At 42.4% G+C, this 18,474-nt stretch overlaps 1 protein-coding gene across 3 annotated transcripts in view; it reads left to right on the top strand.

The window, feature by feature from the left end:
* The window catches only part of LOC106565070 (serine/threonine-protein phosphatase 4 regulatory subunit 1), a 53,157-nt gene that overhangs the window by 27,212 nt on the left and 7,471 nt on the right, over window positions 1-18,474 (top strand). For all 3 annotated transcript variants that reach the window (XM_045691391.2, XM_045691390.2, XM_014131696.3), the window contains exons 14-16: window positions 10,217-10,402; window positions 11,765-11,926; window positions 14,014-14,114. In XM_045691391.2, the coding sequence (XP_045547347.1) occupies window positions 10,217-10,402; window positions 11,765-11,926; window positions 14,014-14,114 (449 nt within the window). The remainder of the gene's footprint in view (window positions 1-10,216; window positions 10,403-11,764; window positions 11,927-14,013; window positions 14,115-18,474) is intronic.

The raw sequence follows: 18,474 nt of genomic DNA, 5'->3' as shown, positions 1-18,474 counted from the left end.
ATTTAACTAGGCAAGTCCGTTAAGAACAATTTCTTATTTACAATGATGGCCTACCAGGGAACAGTGGGTTAACTGCCTTGTTCATGGGCAGAAAGACAGATTTTTTTGTGGGACTTTTTTTTAGCACTTAGTGGTACTATCATTTGTTTTTCAACAGGCTATGACCCAACACACCTCCAGGATGTGTAAGGGCTATTTGACCAAGGAGAGTGATGGAGTGCTGCATCAGATGACCTGGCCTCCACAATCATCTGACCTCAATCCAATTGAGATGGTTTCATGATGATGTGTTGGACCGCAGAATGAAGGAAAATCAGCCAAGAAGTGCTCAGCATACAGTGGTTCTTCCTTTAAAAGTTGAGTCATACTGCAGCACACCTTGAAGGCTGCCGCAGAATTCTATGGCGCGTTATTTAAGTGTCAGCCATTATTGCCATTAATGCTAGTGCTAGTTTGACCAGCAGAGGGCATCTATGAGAATCATTTGACAGTTTTTAATATTGGCTGTACTGGAGAATTTATAACCTTTTTTTGTAAGAACCTAGTATATGGGATTGATTTTAAGAAATCTAGCTTAATTAATTTGATTATTATGGTGTTTCGATTCCAAGAAAAATGAAACCCTCGAACGTTGCACACACGCGCTGTGCAACGTGACCGGTCAGGAGTAGGCTACTAAGAGCAAAATATTCCTAACATTTCCACACCCTAATTGTAGGCTAACCAATACCCAAACGGAGATTCAGTGAAAATAAAAATCTCATTGATTTATCACTCCCCATGCTTGTCTCAGAGCAGCACGAAACGGTGCTTAAATAGTTGACCACATGCGGGTAGGCTATTGCTTCAAATCCTATTATAACAATTGGATGACTTTGGGTGTTCCAGTAAGCAACCATTTGTAAGCAACAATTTGACACCTGCGGTAGCTGGGCTATTAAACAAATTGTTGGATAACTTTATCGACTCTCGGAACTCATTAAAACGCGTCACTGTGTGTGTTTCGATCCTCTCTCGCTCTCACACGCACTTACACACGAAATTGCTGTCTTGACCTCTGAATGCTCGGATATGAAAAGCCAACTGACATTTACTCCTAAGATGCTGACCGGTTGCTCCCTCTATAACCACTGTTTTATATTATTTAGTGAATTCGATAAAAAAAACTGTTTTAAAATGTATATGTTTATTAAGTAGTCTTGCTTGTCTCAGAGCAGCGTGAAACGGTGCTGAAATAGTTGACCACACGCGGGTAGGCTATAGCTTCAAATCCAATTGTAACAATTGGATGACTTTGGTAGTTTCAGTAAGCAACAATTTGTTGCCTTCATTAGCCTACTTTATTCTTAAAAGAACTCCAGCACAGAGACCCTTAAATAATTAAACAATACATAGATTGAATTCACAAATGCATTTGACTGCATTTAATATTGGCCATCAGCCAAAAACACACCGTGGTAGAAATATGTTATTGAATTTGAGAGAAATAAATTAAGCTACTGTGCAGTCTGACAAGTAAACATAGCCTATAGTAAACATGGTAAAGTGCCTAATTCCTGACATAAGGGAGAGCAGGCCATGTCCAGACTTTCTCTGTGACCTCAAGTACTCATTAACTCTGTCTTTAATGCTTTTTCGGGTTGCATCAGTCATGGACAGAAACTTCTGAGACACAGTATTATTTATGAACACCCGGAGGTTGCCACATTTGCCTCGGGATCCATCCCAGTTGGTATTCTGTCTCCGTCAATGACAAGTGACTCTCCGCCAATACGTCCTGGCTCTGGACCAATGCATCAGCTGTCGCCCATATCTCTGCCCTCAGAGAATGTTTCTCTTTCTGCTGGTCTGCCTTCAATGACTCAATCTCGGTCTTCAAAGTTTGAATCTGATCCATGTGCACCTTCATCAGATGAGCAGAATTGTACCGCCCTGAGCCCCCATCGATTACAGTGGCCTATGATAGAAACGGTAGATCAATTAAGAATTAAAAGTGACTCCAACACACACATGCTACGTACAGAAAAACATTTTAAGAATCTAGCAAAACAAATCGCTTTCTTGGGAACCATGCGTTTTTTCCCCGGTGCGGCCCGTTGTCCAGCCCTTTGTCCACTGATCTCCACGGATGGTTGTATGCTCTGCGAAAACACATTCACGTTTTTAGTTCACAATTATCGATTTTATTACACAGTATGCCTACACATTTATAGGCTATATACAGAAAATGCACTGAAACCAAATACCTTTAGTTTTGGTGATCTTCTCAGCTCTGGGTCATTTTCAAGGCCTCTGGTGGTTACAGTCTAACTTTGGAATGGGTAGCACCATAAAAATAAGCTTTCTTGATGAAAACTGTCCATTTCGTCTGTTCTCTTTGGTGGCAAATTCATTTTTCTTTTTTTAGATAAACAGCTAGTTTTTGAATGGTAACTGTGTTACCTGTGGTTGTGAAGCTGGGGGAGAAATACAACTAAAATGTAGTTTTGAAGTCTTTTTATTTTATTAACGGAAGTATAAAGATGTTGATGAACAGATACTGTACAGTATACTGTATGCTTTATCTGACATTTTGCGATTGCTTGAGGTTTTGAGTTAGAAATATAGAACTTTAGAGTACTTAAGCATCGAATACATTGCAAATTAGGAGGATTTTCACACCAACAGTAGACGAGCAATGAGGAGTCTATTGTCCTGCTAATAGTCCATCATGGGTGGATGGCTTCTTTTGTATTCCAGTGTATTGAATGAATGTATTAATTACAGTCATTTACCATGGGTTAGAGCGTTGGGCCTGTAACTGGAAGGTTGCTGGATCGAATCTTCGAGCTGACGAGGTAAAAATATGTTGTTTTGCCCATGGTGAAGGCACTTAACCCACTGTTCCCCGGGGGCCGTAGACGTGGACCTCGATTAAGGCATCCCCCCTCACCTCTCTGATTCAGAGGGGTTAGGTTAACTTCTTACATCTAGGCGTTCCGCTAGCGGAACCCCTAGCCAACAGCCAATGGAATCGCATGTCGCGAAATACAAAAACCTAAAAAATGCAATAATTTCAATTTTTCAAACATACGACTATTTTACACCATTTTACAGATAAGACTCTCGTTAATCTAACCACATTGCCCGATTTCAAAAAGGCTTTACAGCGAAAGCAAAACATTAGATTATGTTAGGAGAGTACATAGACAAAAATAATCACACAGCCATTTTCCAAGCAAGCATATATGTCACAAAACCCCAAAACGCAGCTAAATGAAGCACTAACCTTTGATGATCTTCATCAGATGACACTCCTAGGATATTATGTTATCCTCTTGGGGCTAGGGGGCAGTATTTTCACGGCCGGATGAAAAACGTACCCAATTTAAACAGGTTACTACTCTGCCCCAGAAAATATAATATGCATATTATTAGTAGATTTGGATAGAAAACACTCTGAAGTTTCTAAAACTGTTTGAATGGTGTCTGTGAGTATAACAGAACTCATATGGCAGGCAAAAACCTGAGAAAAATTGAATCAGGAAGTGGGAGAAATTAGAAATGTAGTTTTTCTTTTGAATCCCTTGAAAAACAACAGTGACATAGGATTTACGTTGCACCTCCTAACTCTTCCATTGGCTGTCAACAATCTTTAGGAACTGGTTTCATCCGTCACCTGTTACCGGGCAGAAAATTGTGGCTCAGTCAATCACTGGCCAGTCTGAGGACAGGTGTCATATGACGTGCGTTCACGTGCTTCGTTGTTTTTTATTTTTCTTCTGGGATGAATACCTATTGCCCGGTTATAAAATTATCGCAATTTTACGTTAAAAAATACCCTAAAGGATTGATTGTAAACATCGTTTGACGTGTTTCTACAAACGGTAATGGAACTTTTGACCATTTCGTCTATGGATTTGCATCCACGCCACATGGCATTGTAAAGTGTTCTGGATGGGTCAACAAAACGGACATATTTGGACATAAATGATGGACTTTGCGGAACAAATGAACATTTTTTGTGGAAGTGGGTGCCCTTCCGAGTGCATTCCGCCGAAGATCAGCAAAGGTAAGAAAATATTTCGAACATATTTTTAGAGATTTGTCGACGCCGTGGTTGTAGGCTAACTGTATAGCTTAGCATTGAAGGCTAAGTTCTGTACTCAGAATATTGAACAATGTGCTTTTTCCGTAAAGTTATTTTGAAATCTGACAAAGTGGTTGCATAAAGGAGTAGATTATCTATAATTCTTTAAATAATTGTTATACATTTGGTCAACGTTTATGAGTTCTTCTGTAAATGTATGTGCCTATTCACCGGGAGTTATGGGGAGAAAACATTTTCTGAACGTCACGCGCCAATGTAAAAATTGGGTTTTTGGATATAAATATGAACTTGATCGAACAAAAAATGCATGTATTGTCTAACATGATGTCCTAGGAGTGTCATCTGATGAAGATTGACAAAGGTTAGTGCTTCATTTTAGCTGTATATCTGGTTTTGTGATGCTATCGTGCTTGGAAAATTGCTTTTTGTTTTTGCTAATGTGCTATCCTAAAATAATCTAATGTTTTGCTTTCAACGTAAAGCCTTTTTGAAATCGGACAATGTGATTGGATTAACGAGTAGAGTATCTTTAAAATGCCGTATAATACTTGAATTTTAATTTTGAGGTTATTATTTTTTTTTTTCGCGCCATGCTATCTCACTGGTTGTTGTCCAACCAATCCCGTTAACGGGATTTTATCTCGAAGGGGTCCTCTAGAGGTTATACAATACATGCATGTTTTGTTCAATCAAGTTCATATTTATATCCAACAACAGCTTTTTACATTGGCGCTCTAAAGACTGTGGTTATTTGAGACCAAAACTAATGATCAATTGTGGAGTTGTGACTTTTTATATTCATTCTATTTTCACTCCATTAAAGTTTGGACATGTCACTTGATTACTACTGTACCTTTTGTCTACCTTTCCAATTACTTTTAGAGTTTGGGATTTACAGATGTACGCTTTCCATGTCAATTTTTCGTTAGGTCAAATCTGGTCTGTGAGAATATCTAAGGGGCTTTTATATAATAATAATAATAATAATAATAGTAATTGTTGGATAACAGTAATGTGAAACTGGAATTGTGTTTTAAAAATGTTTACAAATTAATAATGAAAAGCTGAAATGTCTTGAGTCAATACCTCTTTGTTATGGCAAACCTAAATAAATTCAGGAGTAAAGATGTGCTTAACAAGTCACATAAAAGTTGCCTGGACTCACTCTGTGTGTAATATTACTGTTTAAGTAACCCCCTAGAGTCGATGTCTGCACCCCCGCGGAAATATAATTAGCATAATAATAAAAAAATACCCCGTCTGTTTAAGCTAGATATGTATTTTAGCATGTGCTGCGTCTCAATCCACTGTATCTGCTAATGGCGGACTTCCGCGTCTGCGGTGGAAGGTTGCCAGCTACAGCCGTGTTTGTCAGACCATGAGATATCGCGAAAATTGGTCTTCTCACGAATGCGTCTGTACTGTCCAAACGGTTTGGCATACAAACTAATACGACCACTCTATGGAAAGATGACTCTCACGACAACGACGGTGTTCTCCGTTATACTCTACAACCCCCACAAACCTCACTAGACTTGTCTGAAGTCGGTACTGCCGATCTGCCAATTTCTGTCTGTAGCATCCGATTTAGTTTGGGCTACACACTAATATGACCCCTCTATGGAAAGGTGATACAGGTGCCCTTCCTAACACCGTTGCTGGAAAGGAAGGAAACCGCTCACGAACACAACGGTTGTTTTGCTCTAGGATGCCCACAAGCCTCTTAAGACTTGTCTGAAGGTAGCCCAGTACGAGTTTAAAACATTTATGCTAGTGTATATATAGAAGTCATTTAGTGCCCCAAAAAAATTGTTAAATATGAGTCAAAAAAATAAATAATCCTCATCTTTCTTATATCTGATAGAGGACAGGGCCCAGTTGCACAAAATATCTGAAGTATATTTTCCCTTGACATTTGCTGAGCTTTAAGTCAGTTGCACAAAACATTTTAAGGCAAATTTCCCCCTTTAATTAAGTGAACAAGTTAAAGGTGCCCATGAGTTCACCTTAAGTGCTTCATTCAGTATAGATATCAAAGTAAACAGAATTTGTGGAGGTAAGTACTGTAGCTAAACGATGAGAGGTGCACAATCCATGGCTACAAAGTTTGCTTTCTAGCTAGCTGCCTACTCTGTGTGCTAGCTTGACATGCTAAAAAGTAATAGAAACAAGTACCGTAATTTCCGGACTATTAAGCGTTCCTGAATATAAGCCGCACCCACTGAATTTAATTTTTTTTTCTTATTTTGAACATAAATAAGCTGCACATGTCTATAAGCCGCAGGTGCCTACCGGTACATTGAAACAAATGAACTTTACACAGGCTTTAACGAAACACAGCTTGTAACAAAAATAAATAGGCTTTAATGAAACACGGCTTGTAACAAAAATAAATAGGCTTTAACAAAACACGGCTTGTAACAAAAAATATAAAATTTGCAGTAAGCTTTAGTTGTCTTTTTGCACTGAGTCAATTCCTCACGCTGCTGTTTCCAACGTCTTATCATCGACTCATTAAGACCAAGCTCCCGTGCAGCAGCTCTATTTCCTTTTCCAACAGCCAGATCAATCGCCTTCAACTTGAAAGCTGCATCATATGCATTTCGCTGTGTCTTTGCCATGATGAGGGTGACAAAATGACTACCGTAATCAGAATGATGGGAAGTTTGAGAGCGCTCGATTTAATCTAAACAGTAAACAAAAAAGTTGTTTGACCTTAACGGCAATTTCATTGGTCTAATGAAAGCTTCATGCCGCCAAAAAACTGAGCACGTCACAGAATGTGTTTTTTTTGGAAAAAAGAAATTGACAGCGGGAAAAATCCATATATTAGTCACGTCATTGTTTAAGCCGCGATGTTCAAAGCCTGGGAAAAAAGTTGCGGCTTATAGTCCGGAATTTATGGTAACTAAAATGTTTTATCTTCTGAATCAATTTGTTTCTCCTGTCTTAAATGTAGAAGTTCTATAAATGTTTGATCTGTTTGAATGAATGTCTCAAGTCATGAATGAATGTTTTTCCATGTATGTATCTGTTATTCAATGCATTTCTATGGGCTAATAGCAGTAAGGCCACATTCAATGTTTAATTTTTTGAATCCTAAAAAGGGGTCCTAAAATGCAAAATCAAATACCTAAATGATCCTTGGTATGACCATCCTAAAACAATTCCATATGCTAATAGAACCCAAACCCGGCTTAGACTCTTAAGGATTAACATGATTTTTAAATGACTACCCGATCTCTGCACCCCACACATACAATTATCTGTAAGGTCCCTCAGTCGAGCAGGGAATTTCAAGCACAGATTCAACCACAAAGACCAAGGAGGTTTTCCAATGGTTCGCAAAGAAGGGCACCTATTGGTCGATGGGTAAAAAGAAAAAAGCAAACATTGAATATCCCTTTAACTTCTTGCGGATTAGTGGGACGCTAGCGTTTCCGGTGAAATTGCAGAGCGCCAAATTCAAATTAAATTACTATAAATATTTAACTTTCATGAAATCACAAGTGCAATACATCAAAATAAACCTTAACATGTTGTTAATCCAACCACCATGTCAGATTTCAAAAAGGCTTTACGGCGAAAGCAAACCATGCGATTATCTGAGGACAGCGCCCAGCAGACAACCAGACACGAAAGTCAGAAATAGCGATATAATATATGCCTTACCTTTGAAGATCTTCTTCTGTTGGCACTCCAAAAGGTCCCAGTTACATTACAAATGGTCCTTTTGTTCGATAAAGTCCTTCTTTATATCCATAAAAACTCAGTTTAGCTGGCGCGCTTCAGTCAATAATCCACTCGGTTTCCCTCCTTAAATGCATACAAAATGAATCCCAAACGTTACCAATAAACCTATCCAAACAAGTCCATCAACGTTTATAATCAAACCTTAGGTACCCTAATACGCAAATAAACAATACAATTTAAGACGGAGAATCGTTATTGTCTTTACCGGAGAAAAATACCAAAGAACGCGCTCTCTTTTACGCTCTTGGAAACACTACAGCCAAAATGGGAGCCACCTAGAAAAACTACAATATCTGGCTCATTTTTCCAAAAAGCAGCCTGAAACTCTAAAGACTGTTGACATCTAGTGGAAGCCCTAGGAACTGCAATTGGGAACGATTTTGCCCTATTATAAAAGTGCCAGCCATTGAAATCAGTGGTAGGATGATTTTTTTGGGGGGGGGGCTCTCTTCGAATTTTGGGGGGGCCCCCCCCCCCCAAAAAAAAAATTTCAATGGTTTGTCCTCGGGGGTTTCACCTGCCATTTCAGTTCTGTTATACTCACAGACATTTTTAACAGTTTTAGAAACTTTAGGGTGTTTTCTATCCAAATCTACCAATTATATGCATATCCTAGCTTCTGGGCCTGAGTAGCAGGCAGTTTACTTTGGGCACGCTTTTCATCTGGACGTCAAAATACCGCCCCCTATCCCAAATAAGTTAAGGATGGTGCAGATACTGTATTTCTTACACATTGGATGGTGTATCAAAATACCCAGTCACTATGGATACAGGCCCCTTCCTAACTCAGTTGCCGGAGAGGAAAGACACGGCTCAGGGATTACACCATGAAGCTAATGGTGACTTTAAAACAGCTAGAGTTTAACGACTGTGATGGGAAATAACTGAGGATGGATCAATATTGTAGTTACAATATTGGGGGATCCTAATAAAATACCAAATACTCCACAATACTAACAAAAATATGAAAAGAAGCCTGTACCGAATAAAAATATAACAAAACATGCATCCTGTTTGCAACAAGGAAAATAAATTAACTTTTTGTTCTGAATACAAAGCGTTATGTTTGGGGAAAATACAACACAACACATCTCTGAGTACCACTCTTCATATTTTCAATCATGGTGGTGGCTGCATCATGTTGTGAGTATGCTTGTCATCGGCAAGGACTAGGGAGATTTTTAGGTTAAAAAGAACAGAATAGAGCTAAGCACAGGAAAAATCCTAGAGGAAAACCTGGTTCAGTCTGCTTTCCAACACACTGGGAGACATTCACCTTTCAGCAGGACAATAACCTAAAACACAAGGCCAATTATACAACAATATACACTGGAGTTGCTTCCCAAGACGACATTGAATTTTCCTAAGTGGCTTAGTTACAGTGTTGACTTAAATCAGCTTGAAAATCTATGGCAAGACTTGAAAATGGCTGTCTAGCAATGGCCAACAACCTACATGACTGAGCTTCAATCCCGGTGTGCAAAGCTCATAGAGACTAAAGGCATCCGCCTGTTTCCCAGCCGAAACAGTTCGGTAGAGTTTGTGCATATATTATGACAACATTTTGTTCGTTTTTGACTTTGGCTAGTTTTTTGGGGGGGATGTTTGGGCACATAAAACATTCTCTGGAGGCAAGCCGAAGTTCGGAGCCAAAGCCTACGCCCCTTCGTCGGTGATTGGTCAACAGTAGGGGTTCTTCAATAAAGTCTGTCATTCAACGAGAGACGACTCGTTTTCATAAAACATTTTTTTTTAAAAATACTGCACCAAACTTACTTAAATGTTAAATTGGTTGAATACTTATCTAATCAAGATATATTAGTGTTATCTTTGGAATTTTATGTCGATTGTTGACAAAATGACAACAAACACAACAAAGTGTGGAAAAGAGAAGGGGTGTGTGGTGAGTTTAGAAACAAAAAATACCTTTTCAAAATGTTTATGTATGTGTAATTGTAAAAAAAAAAAAAAAAAAAGCTAGGACAGCTCACTGCAGCTAACCCCTCAGAAATTGATAGTTGGCTGTCAGCTTGACTTAAACACTTAACTTTAGCGCGCTGTTCTCTGATTGGCTAAACGGACTGTCTCGTCTCAAGTCTTTAGCTAAGATTTGACATGTTGCATTTTGGAAACTCCTCCAGCAGCCGACATGAGACCTTCTAAAACTACACCGTTCAGATCACGCAAACTTTGTTCTAAATCTGCATAAAATGGTCTCGGCTGTTAAATGTGAACCGGTCTTTAGTCTGTCTCCGGGAAACCAAACCAGCCTCCTAACATTTTCTACTGACCGCTGCTGTTGCCATGGCTATGATAGTGACAGGTTTTAACCACTCCTCTTACTCGTGTCCCTCTCCCCACCCTCTTCCCCAGAATGTGATTCCCCAGCAGCTGCTGGACCAGTACCTTTCCATGACGGACCCGGCACGGGCCCAGACGGTGGACACAGAGATTGCCAAGCACTGTGCGTTCAGCCTGCCCGGCGTAGCCCTCACCCTGGGCCAACAGAACTGGCACTGCCTCAAGGACACCTACGAGACCCTCGCCACTGACGTACAGGTGTGTGCTTTTTGGGGGCACTCCCATATCTTTATTTTGGGCTATACAGGTGGGGCCCTGACCTGGGTTGTGTTCATTAAACACCAAAACGGACTGAAACAAGAAGGGTACAATTTATTGTTCAATAAGAAACGCTCATTTTCATTTTCCGTTTTTAGTTGCATGCCCTAATGAACATGACCCAGGACACTGGGTTCTAAAGGCACTGACACAGTGGACGGGGTGGCCCATTCATTTTCAATGAATCCTATGCGGGGGTGCTATTATATCGAGGCGGAGCGGTCAATGGTGCGCGTGCCTATGAAAAAAATAGGATTATATGAAATAGGAGGCGGAGAAAATAGGATTCTGCTCTATTTTTAAAGAGGTCGTTATTGAACAATCACAATAGAAAACGTAGCATGTGTGATGACACGTCAGCACGTACCTGTGCATCCAACAGCAGGACCAGCTAACTTTCCCGCTAGCCAACTTGCCCGCTCGTCTATTTTGTTATCCATTGATTGTACATTGTCTAACAGATTACTCACTCGCCGTCGGATCCTTACAAGGCACCCCAACGTATGTCGTCGATATCTCCGTCTCTTTCTAATGCGAATGACAGGGATTTGGACCTTGTCGGGTGTCTGAAGTAAATCCTTCGCGTCCGACTTGTTAAAGAAAACATCTTAGTCCAGTACGAGGTGAGTAATAGCTGTCCTGATATCCAGAAGCTATTTTCGGTCATAAGAGACGGTGGCTGAAACATTATGTACAAAATAAGTTACAAATTACGCGAAAAATCACCCACAATAGCACAATTGGTTAGGAGTCCGTAAAACGGCAGCCATCTCCTCCGGCGCCATGGTAACTGCTTGGTTTCCAACAAAAATAAATATAGCTTTTTAAAATTTTATCAGACTGTGAGGTGTGAAAGTGAACAACACGCCATGTGTTGACATAATCTCATCATTAGAGATTGATGCACTGATACCCGTCAGAAAACAACTGTTAGATTTGTGTTGCAAATCCTACAGTATGTACGTTGCTATGCAAATGACAAGTTTAGTGACTGCTTGGTAACCGCGCTCATGATGTAATATGGAGTTATTAGTTTGCAACCAAAATCAATACAGCTTGTCATTTTCACTTAAAGCTTAACTTCAGTTACTTTTGTGAAGAATAGTGGATTGTTAGATTCATTATTCAATTAGTGGTATTGCAGCTTGGCTGAGGTAGGGAGTGGCTGTGTTAGCCTGTGTAGTCATTGCCCGAGGCATATCAGCCATTTCCTCTGAGTTTTAACTCCCTGACATGTGGAAAAGGCTTGTTTTGGTGTAGGGCCAAGCTAATCTTCTGTCTTTATATTCATTACCACTACAGTGGAAGGTGCGCCGTACGCTGGCGTTCTCCATCCACGAGCTGGCGGTGATCCTGGGAGACCAGCTTACGGCGGCTGACCTGGTGCCCATCTTCAACGGCTTTCTCAAGGACCTGGACGAGGTGCGCATCGGCGTGCTCAAACACCTCTATGACTTCCTTAAGGTGAGACCACCATACATGTAACAAGCAAACTGTGAAGCGACTCTAAATCTCATCTATCTACATGTTGGTCCACTTGCTGTGCTGTTTTACTAGCCTGGTCCTAGATCTGTTTGTGCCCTTGCCAACGCCATTCCTCATTGTCAAGCCAAACATTGACAATGAGTTGGTATGATAGCACAAACAGACTGGAACTTTTAGCTGCCACATGGTTAATCTAGATTGGATTTATACTGAACAAAAAATAAACAACAATTTCAAACATTTTACTGAGTGTACAGCTCGTATTTTTTTACTAGGTAAGTTGACAGAGAACACATTCTCATTTACAGCAACAACCTGGGGAGAGGAGTGATGAATGAGCCAATTGTAAACTGGGGATGATTAGGTGACCATATGAGTACCAGATTGGGAATTTAGCCAGGACACCAGGGTTAACACCCCTACTCTTACAATTAGTGCCATGGGATCTTTAGTGACCACAGAGAGTCAAGACACCCGTTTAACGTCCCATCCGAAAGATGGCACCCTACACAGGGCAATGGGATATTTTTTTTAGACCAGAGGAAAGGGAGCCTCCTACTGGCCCTCCAACACCACTTCCAGCAGCATCTGGTCTCCCATCTAGGGACTGACCAGGACCAACCCTGCTTAGCTTCAGAAGCAAGCCAGCAGTGGGATGCAGGGTGGTATGCCGCTGGCATATAAGGAAATCAGTCGATTGAAATACATTCATTAGGCCCTAAACTATGGATTTCACATGACTGGAAATACAGATATGCAGCTGTTAGTCACAGACACCATTAAAAAGTAGAGGCGTGACCACATTTTCCACATGCAGCGCGACACATCTCCTTCACATAGAGTTGATCAGGCCTGTGTAATGTTGTCCCATTCCCCTTCAATGGTTGTGCGAAGTTTCTGGATGTTGGCTGGAACTGGAACACGCTGTCATACACATTGATCCAGAGCATCCCAAACATGCTCAATGAGTGACATGTCTGGTAAGTATGCAGGCCATGTAAGAACTGGGACATTTTCATCTTCCATTATTGTGTACAGATCTTTGCGACATGGGGCTATGCATTATCATCCTGAAACATGAGGTAATGGCGGCAGATGAATGGCACGACAATGGGCCGCAGGATCTCGTCATTGTATTTCTGTGCATTTTAAATCGCCATCGATAAAATGCTATTTTGTCCATAGCTTATGGCTGCCCATACCATAACCCCACCGCCACCATGGGGCACTCTGTTCACAACGTTGACATCGGCAAACTGCTCGCCCACATCACGCCAGTTGGCCGTACTGCCAAATTCTCTAAAAAGATGTTAGAGGTAGAGAAATGAACATTCAATTCTCTGGCAACAGTTCTGGTTGACATTCCTGTGGCCAGCATGCCAATTTCACGCTCCCTCAAAACTTGATACATCTGTGGCATTGTGTTGTGTGACAAAACTGCACATTTTAAAGTGGTGTTTTACCCAGCAGAAGGTGCACCTGTGTAATGATCATGCTGTTTAATCATCTTCTTGATATACCATACCTGTCAAGTGGATGGATTATCTTGACAAAGGAGAAATGCTCACTAACAGGGATGCAAACAAATTTGTTCATGTAATTTGAGAGAAATAAGCTTTTTGTACATATGGAACATTTCAGAGATTTTATTTCAGCTCATGAAACATGGGACCTACAATTTACATGTTGCGTTTTATATTTTTGTTCAGTGTAGATTTAGATGGCTATCTGATGCACTGCATGATAGTCACCTATTATGTGAGGCATTTGTAGAATGCTGCCTGACTTGACCTGTGTACTGGGTTTATATGGTTGTCACAGAACAGATTGTCTTTCACAATAACAATGTGGTTGGTCTAGAGGTGGAGAGACGTTTGTATTTGTGTCTTTTCACTCTTAAACGGGTTGCCTCTATTTCTTTTGATACATGTGCCTTTTGTTACTAATAAAAGAGAATGTGTTGTCCAGGGGTTTTGCAACGATGAATACTGCTCACTTTGGTGAGACATTATAACTTGGATCTGTGGTCTTTCAGCTGTCTGTATCTTCTGTCTTGTCTCTGGCAGTTACTCCATGCTGAGAAGAGGAGAGAGTACCTGTACCAGCTGCAGGAGTTCATGGTGACAGACAACAGCCGCAACTGGAGGTTTAGATACGAGCTGGCCGAGTAAGTCTCCCGTTAATTTAGATCAGGGCCAATCTTTGTCATTCATTTAGGATTGAGTCCTCCATATTTCTCCCTAGAGGGCCCACTTGCCACAAGTCTCTGATGGCATTCATTAGGCCCTAAACTATGGAGGGGCAATAGTCATTTAGTTCAGTTACCTTTGCTTGCTTGGGTACCAGAACAATGGTGGACATCTTGAAGCCTTTCAATGGAAGCCTTTCAATGGGCCTTTCAATGGCTTAGGGAGGGATCACAGAGTTCCATCCAGCCGCATCCTCAGAGAATGCGCAGACCAGCTGGCAGGAGTGTGTACGGACATATTAAACTTCTCGCTATCCCGGTCTGTCATCCCACTGGCTTCAAGATGTCCACCATTGTTCTGGTACCCAAGCAAGCAAAGGTAACTGAACTAATTGACTATTGCCCCGTAGTACTCACTTCTGTCACCATGAAGTGCTTTGAGAGGCTAATCAAGGACCATATCACCTTCACCTTACCCAACACCCTCGACCCACTACAATTTGCATACTGCCCCAACAGATCCGCGGATGACGCAATAGCCACTGCACTGCACAATGCCCTATCCCACCTGATTTAAGAGAAATACCTATGTGAGAATGCTGTTCATCGACTACAGTTAGGCTTTCAACACCATGGTGCCCCCCAAGCTCATCACTAAGCTCAGGGCCCTGGGACTAAACTCCTCCCTGTGCAACTGTGTCCTAGACTTCCTGATGGGTCTCCCCTAGGCGGTGAGGGTAGGCAACAACATCTCTGCCCCACGCTGATTTTCCACACAAGGGTCCCCCCCAGGGATGTGTGCTAAGCCCTCTTCGGTAGTCCCTGTGCGCTCATGACTGTGTGGCTAAGCACGACTCCAAATCTTGCTGATAACACAAGTGTTAGACCTGATCACCAACAATGACAAGAGCCTACAGGAGGTTAGTGCCCAAGCTGAGTGGTACCAGGTAAATAACCTCACCTCTCAATGTCAACAAAAGCTGACAGTGGACAGCAGAGAGAGCATGCCTCCATCCACATCGACGGGGCCGCAGTGAAGGGTGTCACTTTCCCTAACAAGAAAGAAATTGTTGCTCAAACAGAAGGGGGAACTGAGTCACTGACAACAACCAAAACGAAACAGGTGGGGTTTTGGGAGGGGTTCTGAAAGACAGTCATGGGGGTGTCCACTTAACTAGCAACAACACCTGGAACCTAAAAGACACCCACCATGAGCACCCACTGAATTTGCCCAAGAAGTGTCAATCAAAAGAAAAACCCACACCAATCGTAGACAGGAAGCAAACCAAAAAGTTGGAGCAAAACGAAAATTAGGGAAATCAGATAAAGGAATGTTTTTCGAGAAATCTAAATAGGGAGAGCCAACTAAAGGTGTTAACGCTCTGCATCTACACTATACAGTGCATTCGGAAAGTATTGACTCCTTCACTTTTTCCACATTTTGTTATGTTACAGCCTTATTCTGAAATGGATTCAATTTTTTTTTCCCCCTCATCAATCTACACACAATACTCCATAATGACGAAGCAGTATTCAGACCTTTTGCTATGAGACTCAAAATGGAGCTCAGGTGCATCATGTTTCCATTGATCATCCTTGATGTTTCTACAACTTGATTTGAGTCCACCTGTGGTAAATTAAATTCATTGGACATTATTTGGAAAGGCACACACCTGTCTATATAAGGTCCCACAGTTGACAGTGTATGTCAGAGCAAAAACCAAGCCATGGAGTCGAAGGAATTGTCCGCAGACCACCAAGACAGGATTGTGTCGAGGCACATATATCTGGTGAAGAGTACCAAAAAATGTCTGCAGCATTGAAGGTCCCCAAGGACACAGTGGCCTCCCATAATTCTTAAATGGAAGAAGTTTGGATCCACCAAGACTCTTCCTAGAGCTGGCCGCCCGGCCAAACTGAGCATTCAGAGGAGAAGGGCATTGGTCAGGGAGGTGACCAAGAACCCAATGGTCACCCTGGCAGAGCTCCAAAGTTCCTCTGTGGAGATGGGAGAACCTTCCAGAAGGACAACCATCTCTGCAGCACTCCACCAATCAGGCCACCAACAGGACAACGACCCTAAGCACACACCCAAGACAAAGCAGGAGTAGCTTCGGGACAAGTCTCTGAATGTCCTTGATTGGCCCAGCCAGAGCCCGGACTTGAACCCAATCTAACATCTCTGGAGAGACCTGAAAATAGCTGTGCAGCGACGCTCCCCATCCAACCTGACAGAGCTTGAGAGGATCTGCAGAGAAAAACAGGAGAAACTCCCCAAATACAGGTGTGCCAAGCTTGTAGTGTCATAACCAAGAAGACTCTAGGCTGTAATCTCTGCCAGAGGTGCTTCAACAAAGTACTGAGTAAAGGGTCTGAATACTTATGTAAATGTGATATTTTATTTTTATAGATTTGCGCAAATTTCTCAACCTGTTTTTTCTGTGTTATTATGGGGTATTGTGTGTAGATGTAATTAAAAACATTTTTTAAATCAATTTTAGACTAAGGCTGTAATGTAAATTTTTTTGTAAAAAGTCAAGGGGTCTTGAATACTTTCCAAATGCATTGTAAATGCAGCAGCAATACCACCCTGCATCCCACTGCTGGCTTGCTTCTGAAGCTAAGCAGGGTTGGTCCTGTTCCATCCCTGGATGGGAGACCAGATTCTGCTGGAAGTGGTGTTGGAATGCCAGTAGGAGGCACCCTTTCCTCTGGTCTACAAAAAGATCCCAGGGCAGTGATTAGAGACATTGCCCTGTGTAGGGTGCCATTTTAAACTAGTGTCCTGACTCTCTGTGGTCACTAAAGATCCCATGGCACTTATCGTAAGAGTAGGGGTGTTAACCCCGGTGTTCTGGCTAAATTCCCAATCTGGCCTTCATACCATCATGGACACCTAATCATCCCCAGCTTACAATTGGCTCATTCATCCCCCCTCCTCTCCCATGTAACTATTCCCCAGGTCGTTTGTGTAAATGAGAATGTTCTCAGTCAACTTAGCTGGTAAAATAAATAAATAAAAAATCCACTTTGGTATTGTGTGTAGGACAGTGACCAAAAATACACTGCTCAAAAAAATAAAGGGAACACTTAAACAACACAATGTAACTCCAAGTCAATCACACTTCTGTGAAATCAAACTGTCCACTTAGGAAGCAACACTGATTGACAATACATTTCACATGCTGTTGTGCAAATGGAATAGACAACAGGTGGAAATTATAGGTAATAAGCAAGACACCCCCAATAAAGGAGTGGTTCTGCAGGTGGTAACCACAGACCACTTCTCAGTTCCTATGCTTCCTGGCTGATGTTTTGGTCACTTTTGAATGCTGGCGGTGCTTTCACTCTAGTGGTAGCATGAGACGGAGTCTACAACCCACACAAGTGGCTCAGGAAGTGCAGCTCATCCAGGATGGCACATCAATGCGAGCTGTGGCAAGAAGGTTTGCTGTGTCTGTCAGCGTAGTGTCCAGAGCATGGAGGCGCTACCAGGAGACAGGCCAGTACATCAGGAGACGTGGAGGAGGCCGTAGGAGGGCAACAACCCAGCAGCAGGACCTCTACCTCCGCCTTTGTGCAAGGAGGAGCAGGAGAAGCACTGCCAGAGCCCTGCAAAATGACCTCCAGCAGGCCACAAATGTGCATGCATGTGTCTGCTCAAACGGTCAGAAACAGACTCCATGAGGGTGGTATGAGGGCCCGATGTCCACAGGTGGGGGTTGTGCTTACAGCCCAACACCGTGCAGGACGTTTGGCATTTGCCAGAGAACACCAAGATTGGCAAATTCGCCACTGGCGCCCTGTGCTCTTCACAGATGAAAGCAGGTTCACACTGAGCACGTGACAGACGTGACAGAGTCTGGAGACGCCGTGGAGAACGTTCTGCTGCCTGCAACATCCTCCAGCATGACCGGTTTGGCGGTGGGTCAGTCATGGTGTGGGGTGGGGTGGCATTTCTTTGGGGGGCCGCACAGCCCTCCATGTGCTCGCCAGAGGTAGCCTGACTGCCATTAGGTACCGAGATGAGATCCTCAGACCCCTTGTGAGACCATATGCTGGTGCGGTTGGCCCTGGGTTCCTCCTAATGCAAGACAATGCTAGACCTCATGTGGCTGGAGTGTGTCAGCAGTTCCTGCAAGAGGAAGGCATTGATGCTATGGACTGGCCCGCCCGTTCCCCAGACCTGAATCCAATTGAGCACATCTGGGACATCATGTCTCGCTCCATCCACCAACGTCACGTTGCACCACAGACTGTCCAGGAGTTGGCGGATGCTTTAGTCCAGGTCTGGGAGGAGATCCCTCAGGAGACCATCCGCCACCTCATCAGGAGCATG

The sequence above is a fragment of the Salmo salar genome, chromosome 12 (genome assembly GCF_965601325.2).
Source record: "Salmo salar chromosome 12, fSalSal1, whole genome shotgun sequence".
NCBI classification, from domain to species: domain Eukaryota; kingdom Metazoa; phylum Chordata; class Actinopteri; order Salmoniformes; family Salmonidae; genus Salmo; species Salmo salar.
The sequence above is the reverse complement of the archived record's forward strand: the minus strand, read 5'-3'. Positions and strand labels throughout refer to the sequence as shown.